At 67.6% G+C, this 13,702-nt stretch overlaps 3 protein-coding genes across 3 annotated transcripts in view; 2 read left to right on the top strand and 1 right to left on the bottom strand.

Annotated features, from left to right (window-relative positions):
• Window positions 1–1,438, top strand: part of KEAP1 (kelch like ECH associated protein 1) — a 7,558-nt gene extending 6,120 nt beyond the window's left edge. The window contains exon 5 of the mRNA XM_054807767.1: window positions 1,338–1,438. Coding sequence (XP_054663742.1) covers window positions 1,338–1,438 — 101 coding nt within the window. The remainder of the gene's footprint in view (window positions 1–1,337) is intronic.
• An 863-nt stretch (window positions 1,439–2,301) lies between these two features.
• CDC37 (cell division cycle 37, HSP90 cochaperone) lies at window positions 2,302–12,791 on the top strand. Its single transcript, XM_054807930.1, has 9 exons — window positions 2,302–2,399; window positions 8,552–8,851; window positions 9,864–10,145; window positions 10,228–10,333; window positions 10,709–10,824; window positions 11,517–11,639; window positions 11,829–12,011; window positions 12,118–12,189; window positions 12,302–12,791. The coding sequence occupies exons 2-9, from the start codon at window positions 8,750–8,752 to the stop codon at window positions 12,449–12,451; spliced, it is 1,134 nt and encodes a 377-aa protein (XP_054663905.1). The 5' UTR covers window positions 2,302–2,399; window positions 8,552–8,749; the 3' UTR covers window positions 12,452–12,791.
• PDE4A (phosphodiesterase 4A) lies at window positions 4,021–6,585 on the bottom strand. The gene is made up of 4 exons (XM_054807945.1): window positions 6,143–6,585; window positions 5,694–5,821; window positions 4,928–5,160; window positions 4,021–4,217 (listed from the first exon to the last, which is right to left on the bottom strand). The coding sequence occupies exons 2-4, from the start codon at window positions 5,733–5,735 to the stop codon at window positions 4,214–4,216; spliced, it is 279 nt and encodes a 92-aa protein (XP_054663920.1). The 5' UTR covers window positions 5,736–5,821; window positions 6,143–6,585; the 3' UTR covers window positions 4,021–4,213.
• Window positions 12,792–13,702: the final 911 nt, after the last annotated feature.

The raw sequence follows: 13,702 nt of genomic DNA, 5'->3' as shown, positions 1-13,702 counted from the left end.
TGCGGCACTGCCGCCATCACCACGACCCGCCGGCGGCGCGAGGTTGGCGTCGGTTTGATTATTATTATTTTTGTTCTGAAAAGGAAAGGAATTAAAGCAGGAGGAATTAATTAGGGCGAGGGCTGCAGGAACCCGGGAAAAGCCTCCAGGAGCCGGCGACGGCCGGCCGGATCCTGGCGCTGCCGTGGCGAGCCGGACTCTGGCCATCCGCCTCTTCCTCAGTGAAATCCCAGCTTGGGATTTCACGTTCGTTTTGCTTAATTACACTAATTGCTCCAGGAAGGGAGAAACCCGTAAGCGAGGGTTGAGCTGGTTCTTCCCGGTCGAACCGCACCGGCGCCGGCAGCGGGATGGGGATGCCGGGATGAGGGGGGGAGGGTTGCCCATCCACCGGGTCTCACCGATGGGGGTTTAATGTGACGCCGCGGTGGGGGGGGTGGGGGTGATCGAGCATCCCAACCCCCGGATTTGGGCAGGGGGGGTCCCGGCAGCCCCGGTTTCACTGGGGGGATGCCGGCGCTGCCCGCGCCCCATCGCCCTCCCCAGCCGCTCGCCGCCCAACAGCCGTCTCGAGGAGGTGGGGGGGGGAAAACTCCATCGGGAAGGGAGGAAGAGGAGGAGGAGGAAGGAAATAAAACCCCCAAGTCCCGACCATCTGCTCAGCCTCCTGTGCATAAATTATCTCCCCTAACGAAGCCGGAGGTGCCGCTGCCCCCTCGGCTCTGCCAGAAGGACACGGCGCACGGCACACGCTGCCGTCACAGCACAACCACCCGCCGGCGCGTTCCCGAATTGTTTTCCCCAAAAAACTTCCCGACCGGGAACAGGCAGAGCCGGCACTCGGTGCCAGATGGATTCCGGGGGGGGGGGGCGGTTGAGGTTTCTCCCCCTACCCCAATCTGGGGGTGCTGCATCTGTCCCCCCAACATCGAGCATCTCCCGGTCTGGCACATCTGGCAGGTACCGGCACAGCGGCCCCCGACCCCGGTGTCGTGCTGGGGACCCCTCACCGGCACCCAAGGGTCCCAACGGTGGCTGTGCCGCGGCCGGGAGCGGGTTCACCCCGGGAGAGCCGGTGGCGCGAGGGGGTCACCCCAAAACTGCGCCTGCCGGGATGGAAGCACCCTTGGTCAGGTTGTGGGGGGGGTCCCTGGACCCCCCCCCCCCCAAACCCCACCAGGACCAGCACCCACGGGGTGCCCACGGGTGGGGGGGGACGGAGCTGGGAGCTGCAGCCGTGCCGGTGCCGGTGACCCCATTGCCATCCCTGGTGCCTGGCAGGGGACCCCGGGAAGGGTCCGTCAGGTCGGGGGTCCCACGGGACGTGACCCCCCCAGTGTCGCCGCTGCCCCCGCTCCCACGGCAGCCCATGGGCCGGATCCACCCACCGCACCGGCACAGCCACCGGCCCCCTCCCGCCACCGCCGTACCGGGATGAGCATAACGCCGGGGGGGTCCCCAGTACCGGGACGATGCTGGGGGGGCTCCTGTCACCGCCTCTGCTACCAGCGCCGGTATAACGGCCGTGGGGTCCCTCCCGCCGCCTCCAGTACAGGGGTGATGCTGGGGGCGGGGGGGGGGTGTCCCGCCTCCGGTACGGGGATGATACCGGGGGGCTCCGGGTGGGGGTCCCCGCTGCTGTCACCTACCGCTTGCCGGTGCCGGGGGTCCCGTGGAGGGAGGAGGGCCAGGACATGCGGGATTTCCGCAGGCCGGGCCGGTCCCCGGTGTCGACAGCGTCCGCCCGCTCCATGGGCCGGGACCGGTGCCGGTCGGTGTCGGAGAAGCCGCGGTGGCGGATGCGGATGGGGGTGCGGGGCTGGCGCCAGAGGTGCTGGGGGGGCTTCAGGGTGCTGGGGCCCTCCCGGGGCACCGGCAACGACAGCGAGAGGCTTTTTCTGGAGCCCGGCACCGGCTCCATCATCCGCGGTACCGGGGGGGGGGCGGGGGCGGGACCGGGCACCCCGAGATGCTCCCGGTGCCGGTAAAGGAGCCGGTGCCGGTGCCCGACGCGGTGCCGCTCCCGGAGCTCCTCCCGGTGCCGGTCCCGGTGCCCGACCCGGTCCCGGTGCCGGTCCCGGAGCCACTCCCGGTGCCGGAGCTGCTCCCGGTGCCGGTCCCGGAGCCGGTCCCGGAGCCGCTGCCGGTGCCGGTCCCTAGCGATACGAAGCGGCGGGAGCGGCGGCGGCTCTTCCCGGCCCCGGGCTCCGCATGGCCCCGTGCAACCGGTTGGGACGACCCCGGGGGAGGCGCCTGCCGCCGCCGCTGCCGCCGCCGCTGCCGGTGCTGCCGGTACCGCTGCCGGTGCTGCCGGTGCTGCCGGTACCGCTGCCGGTGCCGCCTCTGCGCCCGGCTCGGTGCCTCCCCCCGCCCCGGGACCCCGTGGACACCCCACGCAGGTACAAGGCGGCGCGGAGAACACCCCCCCCCCCCCCCCCCCCGATATCCCCCCACGGCGGGGATCCCCCCCCCCGGATATCCCCACGGCGGGGATCCCCCCCACCGGGCATCCCCCGATGGGGACCCCCCCATCCAGGGATCCCCCTCCCCTCAGCGAGATTCCCCCCCCCCAGCCGAGAGGGGATCCCCCCCCCCGAGAAACCAGCAGTGCAGAGATCCTGCCCCCCCCCCAGCACCCACGCGTGGGGGGGGGGGGCAGAGCAGACACAGCAGGGACCCCCCCAGTGGTACCAGGGCCCCCCCCGGGCCAGGCACGGCACAGACCCCACTGCAGATTTGGGGGGGGGGGGGGGCTCCTGCAGGGCACTGCAGGGACCCCCAGGGATGGAGAGGGGTCCCCCCACATGCACGGCATTGCAGCCCCCCCCCCCCCCAAAAAAAATACCAGGATCAAGGGGCTCCCTCCTGCACGGCGCTGCAGAGACCCCCCCCAGCTGCAGTGGGGGTCCCCCCACATACACAGCGTTGCAGGGACCCCCAGGGCTGGGGTGGGGGATCCCCCCCATGCGTGGTGCTGCGCAGACCCCCCCAAAGGCTGTGCTGGGGGTCCCCACTTGTGCACGGTGCCACACAGACCCCTCTAGGGTAGCAATGGGGGTCGTCCCCCGCCGGTGCTGCAGAGACCCCCAAAGCTGGAATGGGGGTCCCCCCCCATGCACGGCACTGCACTGACCCCCCAACTGCAATGGGGGACCCCTCCCACGCACAGCGCTGCACAGACCCCCCCCAGGGTGGCAATGGGGGTCCCCCCACCTGCACAGTGCTGCAGAGCCCCCCAGGACCAGGGTTGGGGTCCCCCCATTTGCCCGGCGCTGCAGAGAGCCCCAAGGCTGGGGTGGGGGAACCCCCAGATGCCCCAGTGATGGGGGCCCCCCCCATGTACGGCACTGCACAGCCCCCCAGGGCCGGGGTGGGGGTCCCCAGCGAGGGTCCCACCCTACCGAGGGGACACTGGGGGGGGTCCCCACACCCGCCTGCACACCCTGAGCTGGTCCCCCCACCTCCATCACCGGGGGGGGGGGGGCCGCCGTGTGCATCTCCCCACCCCAGCTCCAGCCCTGGCACAAAGCGGGGGGATCCGATGTGACCCCCCCCAACTTCCAGCTGCCGGCGGCTCCGGTTTTACCGTGGAACCTGTCGGCATCGGAGGGGTGCAGGCAGGCGTGAAGGCAGCTGCCTTCACCCCACCGAGACTGAGAGGATCCCCCCCCCAAAAAAAAAAAGGTCCCCCATTAATGTCCCCCACCCAAGAGAGCAGCTGGGACACGGGGGACCCCAATATCTTCCTCCCCCTGGGAAAACCGCCGGCAGCCGGGAATTTTGGGGATGCGGGATGGGAAACGGGGATCCGGGCAGGAACACACCCTGGAAAATTCGGCGGATGATTCATTGCAGCGAGGGAGGGCTGGTGGCACGCCGCAGGCTGCCGGCACCGCCGCCGCACCGGGGACAGATCCGGCCCCCCGGCCAGGTCACCGTACTCCCGTCGCCTCGCCGCGGCCACCGGCACCAGTTGGCACTTCACCGTGCCGGCGGCCTGGCAAAGGCGGTGGCCTGCCGCAACCGTAATTAAAGGGTGGGTGGAATTAGAAGGGGGGGGCTGGGTGGCCTTTTAGGGGGGTCGTTCGTCCCCCCCCGGAGCCTGCGGTGGGGACGTGGTGGCAGCCAGCGGAGCGAGGACGCAGGGTCCAACCGCGCTTTGCAGCGCTGTGTTGGTGAAGGGGCTGGTGTCACGGCAGGGCCGGCGTCGGTGTCACCTGCGGGGGCACCGTCCCCATCCCGGACACTGTCCCCGTCCCAGACAACGTCCCATGTCCCCATCCCAGTCACTGGCCACATCCTGGGCACCGTCCTCATCCTGGGCATTGTCCCCACCCCTGGCATCGTCCCCATCCCGAATAGTGTCCCCATCCTGGATAATGTCCCCACCCCCAGCATCGTCCTCATCCCGGATAATGTCCCCATCCTGGATAATGTCCCCATCCCAGATAATGTCCCCACCCCAATAATGTCCCCACCTTTGGCATCATCCCCATCCCAGATAATGTCCCCATCCTGGATAATGTCCCCACTCCTGGCACCGTCCTGGTCCCAGGGAACGTCCCTCACCCGACACCATCCCCGTCCCAGCCCGTGTCCCCATCCGCGGTCACATCCCCATCCCAATACCGTCCCTGTCCTGGACACCATCCCCGTCCCAGGCCGTGTCCCCGTTCTGGACACTGTCCTGGTCCCACGTCCCCCCCGTCACCCCCCCGTCCCCCCAGCAGGACCCCCTGCCCGGTGACACGTCCCAGCCCTGGCAGGGGGTCCCCGGCATCACCCCCCAGCCGGGGCCAGCGCATCCCCCCGGATTAGTGCCCAGAGCGAGGGAGTCCCCGATGCCACCAGCAGCCGCCCCGACGCCACGGTGACGGGCTCAACCTCGTGCCACGTCGTTCCCCCCCCCCCCCAAGCCCGTCCCTACCTGGGGGGCTCGGGGTGGGTGATGGCGATGCGCGGCGGGATGCGGAGGGGCAGCGTGGTTGGGCGCGGGAGGCCGGCGGGCTCCGGTGAGCGCGGCCGCTCCGGGGGCTTCCAGGGGGGCACCTGGAGGCTGGCAGAGAGGCGGCGGCGCCCGCGGTGCAGTTCGGCACCCAACATCCCCAGGGAGGGTGGGGAGCAGCTGCAGCACCCGGGGTCCGGTGTCTCCGCGGGGGGCTGCGAGGAAGGGACGGGGGCAGGTCAGACGGGGCGGCGCGGCACAGTACAGAACAGCACGGCGCGGCATGGCGTGGCATGGCACGGCGCCGCGCGGCGAGCGAGCTTCACACCACATGGTACGGCACGGCATGGCACAGCACCACGTGGCATTGCACTGCGCAGCTAACGAGCCTCACGCCACGTGGTTTGGCACGGCACGGATTGGCACGGCACGGCACAGCACAGAATGGCACGGCGCAGCATGGTATGGCACAGCACGGCACGGCACGGAATGGCACGGTGCAGCATGGTATGGCACGGCACGACATCACACAGCGTGGCACGGCATGGCCAGGGAGCCTCACGCCACATGGCACGGCACGGTGCGGCACGGCACCCAAGCAGGAGCCCCTCACCTTCTGCTGTGTCCCCAGGACTGGGGTACGGAGGGGCCCCCCCACCCATGTTCCCACGGGGACCCCATCCCTGCCCCGGCTCCCCCCGTCCCGGTGCCGTCCCGGTGCCGTCCCGGTGCCCCTGTGCCACCTCACCTGCTCCTCGGGCCCGGCCAGCTCACTCCGGCTCTTCCTCATGTGCCCGCCCGGCGCCGGGGCTCAGGGTGTGGGGGCCATGCGGGGGGTACGGGGGGACCCCGCCACGTCCCGGGGGGCTGCGGCGCCTGTGGGGGGAGAACCAAGTGTGAGGGGGGGTAGCGAGGAGACCCCCCCCGCCACCCCTCTGGCACCCCCCGCCACCATCCCCGCCTGTGCCGGGACTTGGGGGGTCCCTGGGGAGCCGAGCTGAGCCCTGACACGCTCATTGCACCCCCCGGTTGGCACAGATCCCCTGCGCCGCCACGCACCGGTGCCGGGGGGGGGGTCTGGGGGGATCCGCGGGATCCGTGCTCCACGGCAGCTCCCGGCAGCCCCGGCTCCCCCCACCCCGGGGACCCCCCCGGCTCCTCCTGGCAAAGGTTGCCAAGGAAACCCCGGCATCGCACCCCGTGGCATCACATCCTGTGTCATCGTTGGCCACGGCATCGTTGGCCACGGCGTCGGCACCGATCGCCCGCAGCGGCGGCATCGCTTCCCCCGGCATCGCATCCCCCGGCACCGGCATCGCTCCCCTTGGCACCGACATCCCTTACCGCGGCACCGGCATCGCTCCCGGCACCGGCGTCATTTCCCATGGCACCGGCATCGATGCCGGTACCGACATCATTTCCCACGTCACCGGCATCGCTCCCGGCACCGGCGTCATTTCCCACGGCACCAGCATCGATGCCGGCACCGGCATCCCTTCGGCATCGCCTCCCCCAACACCGGCATCCCTTCCCGCAGCGCCGGCACCGGCATCGCTCCCGGCCGCTCCCCACGCGTGGGGCAGCCGTGGGGTGCCGAATCCCTGGGCTGGGGGGGGTCCCCGGCAGTGCCAGGCCACCCGCTGCGGGGTGGGGTCCGGGGGGGGTCTGGGGGTTCCCCGTTCCCGTGCCACAGCGTGGTGGGATCCGCGGAGTCCCCGGGGACCCCCCCAGTGCCGAACACCCCGCCGTGGGGTTTTGGGGGATCCCCCCCACCCCGTCTCTCCCCCATCCTCCTCGGGGACCCCCCCGCCGCCTCCTCCCCCCCCCCCCCGCAGCCTGCGCCAGATTCGGGAATTATTTTCCAAATTAATTAATTACTCGACGCCGTCAGCGGGGGGGGGCACAGCCTCGTGCGTCCCCCCCCCAGCCCCCACCGGGGACCCCCACCCATGACAGCCGTGGGAATGGGGGGGGCCCTGCCGGGGCTGGGTGTCCCACGGGATTTTGGGTGGAAGGGGCTTCCTGCAGGGTGCTGGGGGTGGCACCCATGGGTGCCCGGGGGAATTGGGGCTCCGGTGATGCCCCGGCCGGTGCCAGGGCTGCAGCAGCTCGGGGGCACCGGGGACACCGGGGGGGTGGGGGGGGGTGTCCTGCCCCCGTTACCGGCTGCTGCGGTACCAGGTCCCCGCGTGTCTGAGCCCCCGGTGCTCGGTGCACCCCGCCCGGGTGGTGCCCGGTCCCGCAGCCCCGGAGCTCCCGGTCCCGCATCCCCCCGGTCCCGCATCCCCCCCGGTCCCGTATCCCCCCCCCGGTCCCGCAGCCCCGCAGCCCCCCGCGGTTTCTCCGGGCTGCAGCCGCTGCCGCACACCGGTCCCGACCATCGCACGGTGCCGGGGCTCCCCCGGGGGTACCGGAGGGCTGCTAGGCACCGGGGAAGCACCGGGAGGCGGGAGGGCGTGGGTGGGTGCTCCGGATGCGGAGGGACCGGGGGAAGGGGCCGCCCCGTTCCCGCTCCCGGTGCCGTTCCCGGTGCCGTTCCCGGTGCCGTTCCCGTACCTGGCCGGCTCCCGGTGCCGCGGCGCTCCCCGGCATCCACCTGCCTTTGTTTACGGCGGCGCGGGGCGGGAGGCGGCCCCGGTACCGGCCCCGGTGCCGCCGAGAACGCCCGGTGACAGCGGCGGCGCCGGCGGAAACGCGGCGGGAGCGCCTCTTCCCCCCCCCCCCCCGCAACATCCCCCGCACCGGCCCCACGCGTGTCCCCCTGGCCCCGGGGTGGGGGGGTGGCCCCGGCACCCCCCGGTACCTCCAGTGCCCCCCAGCACCGGGCACCCCTGGGGTCCCACATGTCCCCCCCCAGCACTGACACACACCCCCCCGGTGCCTCCACACATCCCACCCGTGTCCCTGTGCCACCATGTCCCCGTGTCCCCGTACCCCTGTATCGTCATGGCCCTGTCCTCCCAAAGCACCATGCCCCCCCGTGTCCCTGTCCCCCGTGTCCCTGTGCCCCCAAGGCACCATGTCCCCCTGTGTCCCTGTCCCCCCGTGTCCCTGTCCCCCCATGTCCCTGTCCCCCCAAGTCACCATGCCCCCCCCGTGTCCCTGTCCCCCCGTGTCCCTGTGCCCCCATGTCCCTGTCCCCCCAAGGCACCATGCCCCCCCCCCCGTGTCCCTGTCCCCCCGTGTCCCTGTGGCCCCATGTCCCTGTCCCCCCACGTCACCATGCCCCCCCCGTGTCCCTGTCCCCCCGTGTCCCTGTCCCCCGTGTCCCCGTGTCCCTGTCCCCCCAAGGCACCATGCCCCCCCCCGTGTCCCTGTCCCCCGTGTCCCCATGTCCCTGTCCCCCCAAGGCACCATGCCCCCCCGTGTCCCCGTCCCCCGTGTCCCTGTCCCCCCAAGGCACCATGCCCCCCCCGTGTCCCTGTCCCCCCGTGTCCCCCAGACACGCAGCCCCTGCCCACTAGTGGGTCCCTGCCCACCCCCCCTGGCCGCGGGAATCGGGGGAGGGGAAAAGGGCCCCCAGACCCCCCTGGCCTTGGGGTGTCGAGTGGGGGGCCCTGCCCTCACCCCCCCCCTTTTTTAACGTGCGTATCTCTTTAAAACCAGCGCCATCTTTGTGCAGGGCGAGGCGGCTTCACTGGTGTTGCGCATGCGCCGAAGGGGGTTGTGTGCGTACGGGCGCAACCGGAAGTACGCAAGACGGCGCATCCGGAAGTACGAACATCCCGGGCGGAAGTAGGCGGGTCGGCCGCTGGAGGGTTCCAGAAGCGGCCGGAGGCGGCGGGCCCCGGGGGCGGCCGCGCCATGGTGGACTACAGCGTGTGGGACCACATCGAGGTCTCGGACGATGAAGACGAGACTCACCCCAACATCGACACGGCCAGTCTCTTCCGATGGCGGCACCAGGTGCGGCCTGCGGCCGCGCCTTCTTCCTCCCCCCCCCCCCCCCCCCCCGCCCCTTCCTGGCCCGGCTCCCCCGGGAGCCCCGTTTCCATGGCACCCCCCCCCCCCCGGGACCCCCGACATAGGGAAGGGGGGCGGCTCCCTTGTTGCCAGCTTCAAGGGACCCCCCCCCAATGGGGAGGGGGGCTCCCCCCGTTGCTATGGCGACCAAGTCTGGGACCCCCGGGGGGGGGGGGCTGCTCCCCCTATTGCCATGGCAACCAGCTCCAGGGGCCCCCATGGGGAGGGGGAAGGGGGCTCCCATGTTACCGTGATTACCGGCCCCGGGACCCCCCAGTTAGGGGCGGCTCCCCCATCCCTGTGACACCCCCCCCCCCTTCCCCTGGACTCCCCCCGTTTCCGTGGGAGCCACCCCCCTCCCCCAGTTCCTGCTCCTTCCTCACCCCATCTGGGGGCTCCCTGTTCCCCTGGGGGGCACAGCCCCCCTTCCCACCCCTGGCAGCCCTCTTGGGGGCTGCTGTCAGATGTTGGGGGGCTCCTGGACCCTCCTGGGGGCTGGGGCACCCACAGACCCTTCCCGTGTCCCCCTGCCAGGCCCGGGGAGGTGACACCTGCAGGGGCTTGGTCACCCTGGGCTCTGATAACCCCCCCCAGCTTTTTGCAGGGGGTTCTCCACACTCGGGGACTCGGAAGCCGTGGTATTCCGGAGTCGGCCCCGATTCGGCAGGGGGAAGGAGCAAAGCTGCTGCCCGAGCTGTTCCCTCCCAATTCCAACAAAAGCTGTGTGGACAGACTTGATTTTTTTTTTTTTTTCCTAAACCGGGGTGTTTTGGAGGTATTGATCTCCCCTTGTAGCAGCTCCTTGTGCTTCACCCTGTTCCATAGAGATAAAAGATCCAGGAGAGCGTGTGGGATTTCCCGGAGCACAGCTAACGAGGCCGGGAAGGGTCGTGGGAGAGAGCTAACGATGTCCCCAGCATCTCTCCCGACACTGTTTCCACCCTGTCGCCTGCAGGCTCGCGTAGAGCGGATGGAGCAATTCCAGAAGGAAAAAGAAGAGCTGGATAAAGGATGCAGGGAATGTAAACGGAAACTCGCCGAGTGCCAGAAAAAAATGAAGGAGCTGGAGGTGACGGATCCGGAGAGCGGGAAGGGGGAGCTGGAGAAGCTGCAGGCTGAAGCCCAACAGCTGAGGAATGAAGAGAAAAGCTGGGAGAATAAATTGGAAGAGCTGAAGAAGAAGGAGAAGAACATGCCCTGGAACGTGGACACCCTCAGCAAAGATGGCTTCAGCAAGGTGGGTTTGGGGGAGCCCCCCCACTGTGTCCGTGTGTCCCCCCAGTTTCTGGGCTGGCGGCTCACGTCCTTCCACTCTCCAGAGCGTCTTCAACGTCAAACCGGAGGAGAAGGAGGAAACGGAGGAACAGAAAGAGAAGAAACACAAAACCTTCGTGGAGAGATACGAGAAGCAGATCAAACACTTTGGTGAGTGCTGGGAAGGGTTTGGGGGGGCCGACACCCCCTTCTCGGGGGGGCTCCTTGCAGCCGTCGAGCCAGGGAACACCCCGCCCTGCTGCCGGGAGCAGCTGGAAGTCGCTCGCTCCAGTGAACAGTTGACAATTTGACGTGTTTTTCACAAGAATTTTTTTTCTTTTTTTTTGCCTGCTCGCCCAGCTGAGGCGAAGCTTCGTGCGCTGCCTTCATTAATCGCAATTTGGGGGATTTTTTTAATTTAACCTTGGGATGAATCATCTCCCCCCCTTCCTCCCTCCCCTTTTTGCTGACGAGATTTAGAGGCTGTTCTTTTTTTAACGAGCGGAAAAACCTTCCTCTGCTAACTGGGGCTGCCCTGCTTTGAAGGGATGCTGCGGCGCTGGGACGACAGCCAGAAATATCTCTCCGATAACCCTCACCTCGTATGCGAGGAGACGGCTAATTACTTAGTCATCTGGTGCATCGATCTGGAGGTGGAAGAGGTGAGAAACCGGGATGAAACCCATTCCTCCTGCCAGCTTTGTGCCGGGATCTGCGCTGTCATCGCCTCGCTGGCCTTTCTGCCGTGGGTTGATTTGTTTTTCCTGCCAGAAGTCAGGGAATCCATCAGGGAATTGTAGAATTGGGGAATCGTAGAGTCATTTAGGTCGGAAAGGACCTTTAGGACCATCGAGTCCCGTCGTTAACGTAAACCTGCCAACTCCAGCGCTAAACCGCGTCCCCAGGCGCCACCTCTACGCGTCTTTTAACCCCCCCAGGGATGGTGGCTCAGCCCCTTCCCTGGGCAGCCTGTTCCAGCACTTGAGAACCCTTTGGGTGACAGAATTGTTCCCAATATCCAACCTAAACCCCCCCCGGTGCAACTTGAGGCTGTTTCCTCCCATCCCATCTCTCGGGAAAAGAGCCTGGACCCCCCAGCCGGCCCCGAGGTCTCCCCTCGGATTCCTTTTCTCCCACATAACCCACCCCGGTTCCCTCAGCCCCTTCTCTCGTTCTCCAGACCGCCCCACGGCCGCCCCATCCCACTTCCAAAACCCTGCCAAACCCTGCGAGCCGGGGCAGGAGATGATGGAAGGGACAGAATTCCCCTTCCTTTACCACAGACGGAGAGCGTTGCGTGGGATTGCGATGATCCAAGTGCAGAATTCGGAATTCACCTCCCTTTTTCCCCCAGAAACACGCCCTGATGGAGCAGGTAGCCCACCAGACCATCGTCATGCAGTTCATCCTGGAGCTGGCCAAGAGCCTGAAGGTCGATCCCAGGGCTTGTTTCAGGCAGTTTTTCACCAAAATTAAGGTAAAAAACCGGGCTGGATCCGCTCCACCTTCCCCCAAAAGAAAGGTTTTCCGGTTCCCCGGCACCGTGGTGGCTTTTGGCAGCTTGGGGTGATGACATGCAGCCAGGTGGGACCCCGGGATGGATTTTTGGGGGGGGAAATGGGGGTGCAGGAGGACAGGAAGGTCCACTCACCCCCTCTCCTTGCAGACGGCTGACCAGCAGTACATGGAGGGCTTCAACGACGAGCTGGAAGCCTTCAGGGAACGCGTGCGAGGTCGAGCCAAGGTTCGCATCGAGAAGGCGATGAAGGAATACGAGGAAGAAGAGCGGCAGAAAAGGCTGGGCCCCGGCGGGCTCGACCCCGTGGAGGTGTACGAGTCCCTCCCGCCTGTGAGTATCACCGCTTTTTCTTTTGGGGTTAAAATGGCAAAGTTTGGTCACGTTTTAATGCCTGGGGAAGGGGTGTGTTTGCTCACGTTTTCGCTTCTTTCTGCAGGAGCTGCAGAAATGCTTTGACGTAAAAGACGTTCAGATGTTGCAGGACACGATCAGCAAAATGGATCCTACCGTGAGTATTTCCCCCTGCCCACCCCGGGGGGGAACCCCCAGTCTGGCAGAGCAGGCAGAACAGGCAGCGGACCCCCCCGAGCCTTTATTCCCCCCCCCTCTCTCCCATCTAGGAGGCCAAATATCACATGCAGCGATGCATCGACTCGGGGCTCTGGGTCCCCAACGCCAAGACAGGGGAGGGAGCCGAAAAAGGAGGCGGCGAAGCCCTTTACGAAGAAATTAAGAAGGAAAACGGCGACGAGGAGAAAGGAAATCCGTGAGCTGGGGGGCGGGGGGGTGTTTAAAAAAAAAAAAGCATAAAGGCTAAAAAAAAAAGGCGTAAAACATAAAAAAAAAAGGCGTAAAGGGGTTTCTCCCTCCCTTCTCCCCCTGTCCTGCTCCCCCTCACCGCGCTTTACACGCCGTAGAGACTTTGGGTGAACGTCCGGGAGGTGTTTGCGCCCCCTTCCCCCCCCCCCCCAGCCCGGCACAGGGGGTGCACGAGGGAGATTTTGCCGGTGGAGAGAGGTGGGGAGGGAGGCGGAATGGCGGCGGTTGGTGCCGGGGCTGGCGGCGGTGTGTGCCGGCGAGGCTTTGGCTCGAATAAAGAGATTGAAGAAACCGGGTGTGGAGTTGGGGGGGACACACGTGGGGGGGGTCGGGGACAATTTGGGGGGGTGGGGGACTGTGGCACCCCCCACCCTGCTGGCTTCTGCCAGATCTTGGGGGGGGGGGGGAGTATTCAGCCCCCCCTCAGGGGGCTTTGGGGCCAGCTGTGCCCATGTCTCTCTCCAGATGTGGCCCCTGCCCTCAGCTGGCTCTGCCCCTGCTTTGGATCCAGCTGGGGGAACCCTGTGGAGCTGTGCCCCCCCCATCTGGCTACACCCCCAGTTTGGATCCAGCTGTGCCCCATCTGGCCATCCCCCTGGTTTGGATCCAGCTGTGGCCCTTGATCCAGCTGTGCCCCATCCAGCTCTGCCCCCCCAGTTTGGATCCAGCTGTGCCCCATCTGGCGACGCCCCCGGTTTGGATCCAGCTGTGCCCCATCCGGCTCCCCCCAGTTTGGATCCAGCTGTGCCCCATCCAGCTCTGCCCCCCAGTTTGGATCCAGCTGTGCCCCATCTGGCCACACCCCCAGTTTGGATCCAGCTGTGCCCCATCCAGTTCTGCCCCCCAGTTTGGATCCAGCTGTGCCCCATCCAGCTGTGCCCCCCCCAGTTTGGATCCAGCTGTGCCCCATCTGGCCACGCCCCCAGTTTGGATCCAGCTGTGCCCCATCCAGCTCCCCCCAGTTTGGATCCAGCTGTGCCCCATCTGGCCACGCCCCCAGTTTGGATCCAGCTGTGCCCCATCCAGCTCCCCCCAGTTTGGATCCAGCTGTGCCCCATCCAGCTCCCCCCAGTTTGGATCCAGCTGTGCCCCATCCAGCTGTGCCCCCCAGTTTGGATCCAGCTGTGCCCCATCCAGCTCCCCCCAGTTTGGATCCAGCTGTGCCCCATCTGGCCCCGCCCCCTGCTTGGAGCGCCCCGCCC

Source organism: Grus americana, chromosome 33 (genome assembly GCF_028858705.1).
Source record: "Grus americana isolate bGruAme1 chromosome 33, bGruAme1.mat, whole genome shotgun sequence".
NCBI classification, from domain to species: Eukaryota; Metazoa; Chordata; class Aves; order Gruiformes; family Gruidae; genus Grus; species Grus americana.
This window is presented reverse-complemented; position numbering and strand designations above follow the sequence as displayed.

What these genes read in the sequence shown, in the direction of transcription:
- PDE4A (XM_054807945.1), bottom strand. Translation starts at nt 5,735, where the DNA reads ATGAGGAAGAGCCGGAGTGAGCTGGCCGGGCCCGAGGAGCAG. An exon ending in TGGCCGGGCCCGAGGAGCAG is followed by an intron (nt 5,161 to 5,693) that starts GTGAGGTGGCAC and finishes CCTTCCTCGCAG; the next exon opens with CCCCCCGCGGAGACACCGGA.
- CDC37 (XM_054807930.1), top strand. Translation starts at nt 8,750, where the DNA reads ATGGTGGACTACAGCGTGTGGGACCACATCGAGGTCTCGGACGATGAA. An exon ending in TCTTCCGATGGCGGCACCAG is followed by an intron (nt 8,852 to 9,863) that starts GTGCGGCCTGCG and finishes TGTCGCCTGCAG; the next exon opens with GCTCGCGTAGAGCGGATGGA. An exon ending in TCGATCTGGAGGTGGAAGAG is followed by an intron (nt 10,825 to 11,516) that starts GTGAGAAACCGG and finishes TTTTTCCCCCAG; the next exon opens with AAACACGCCCTGATGGAGCA.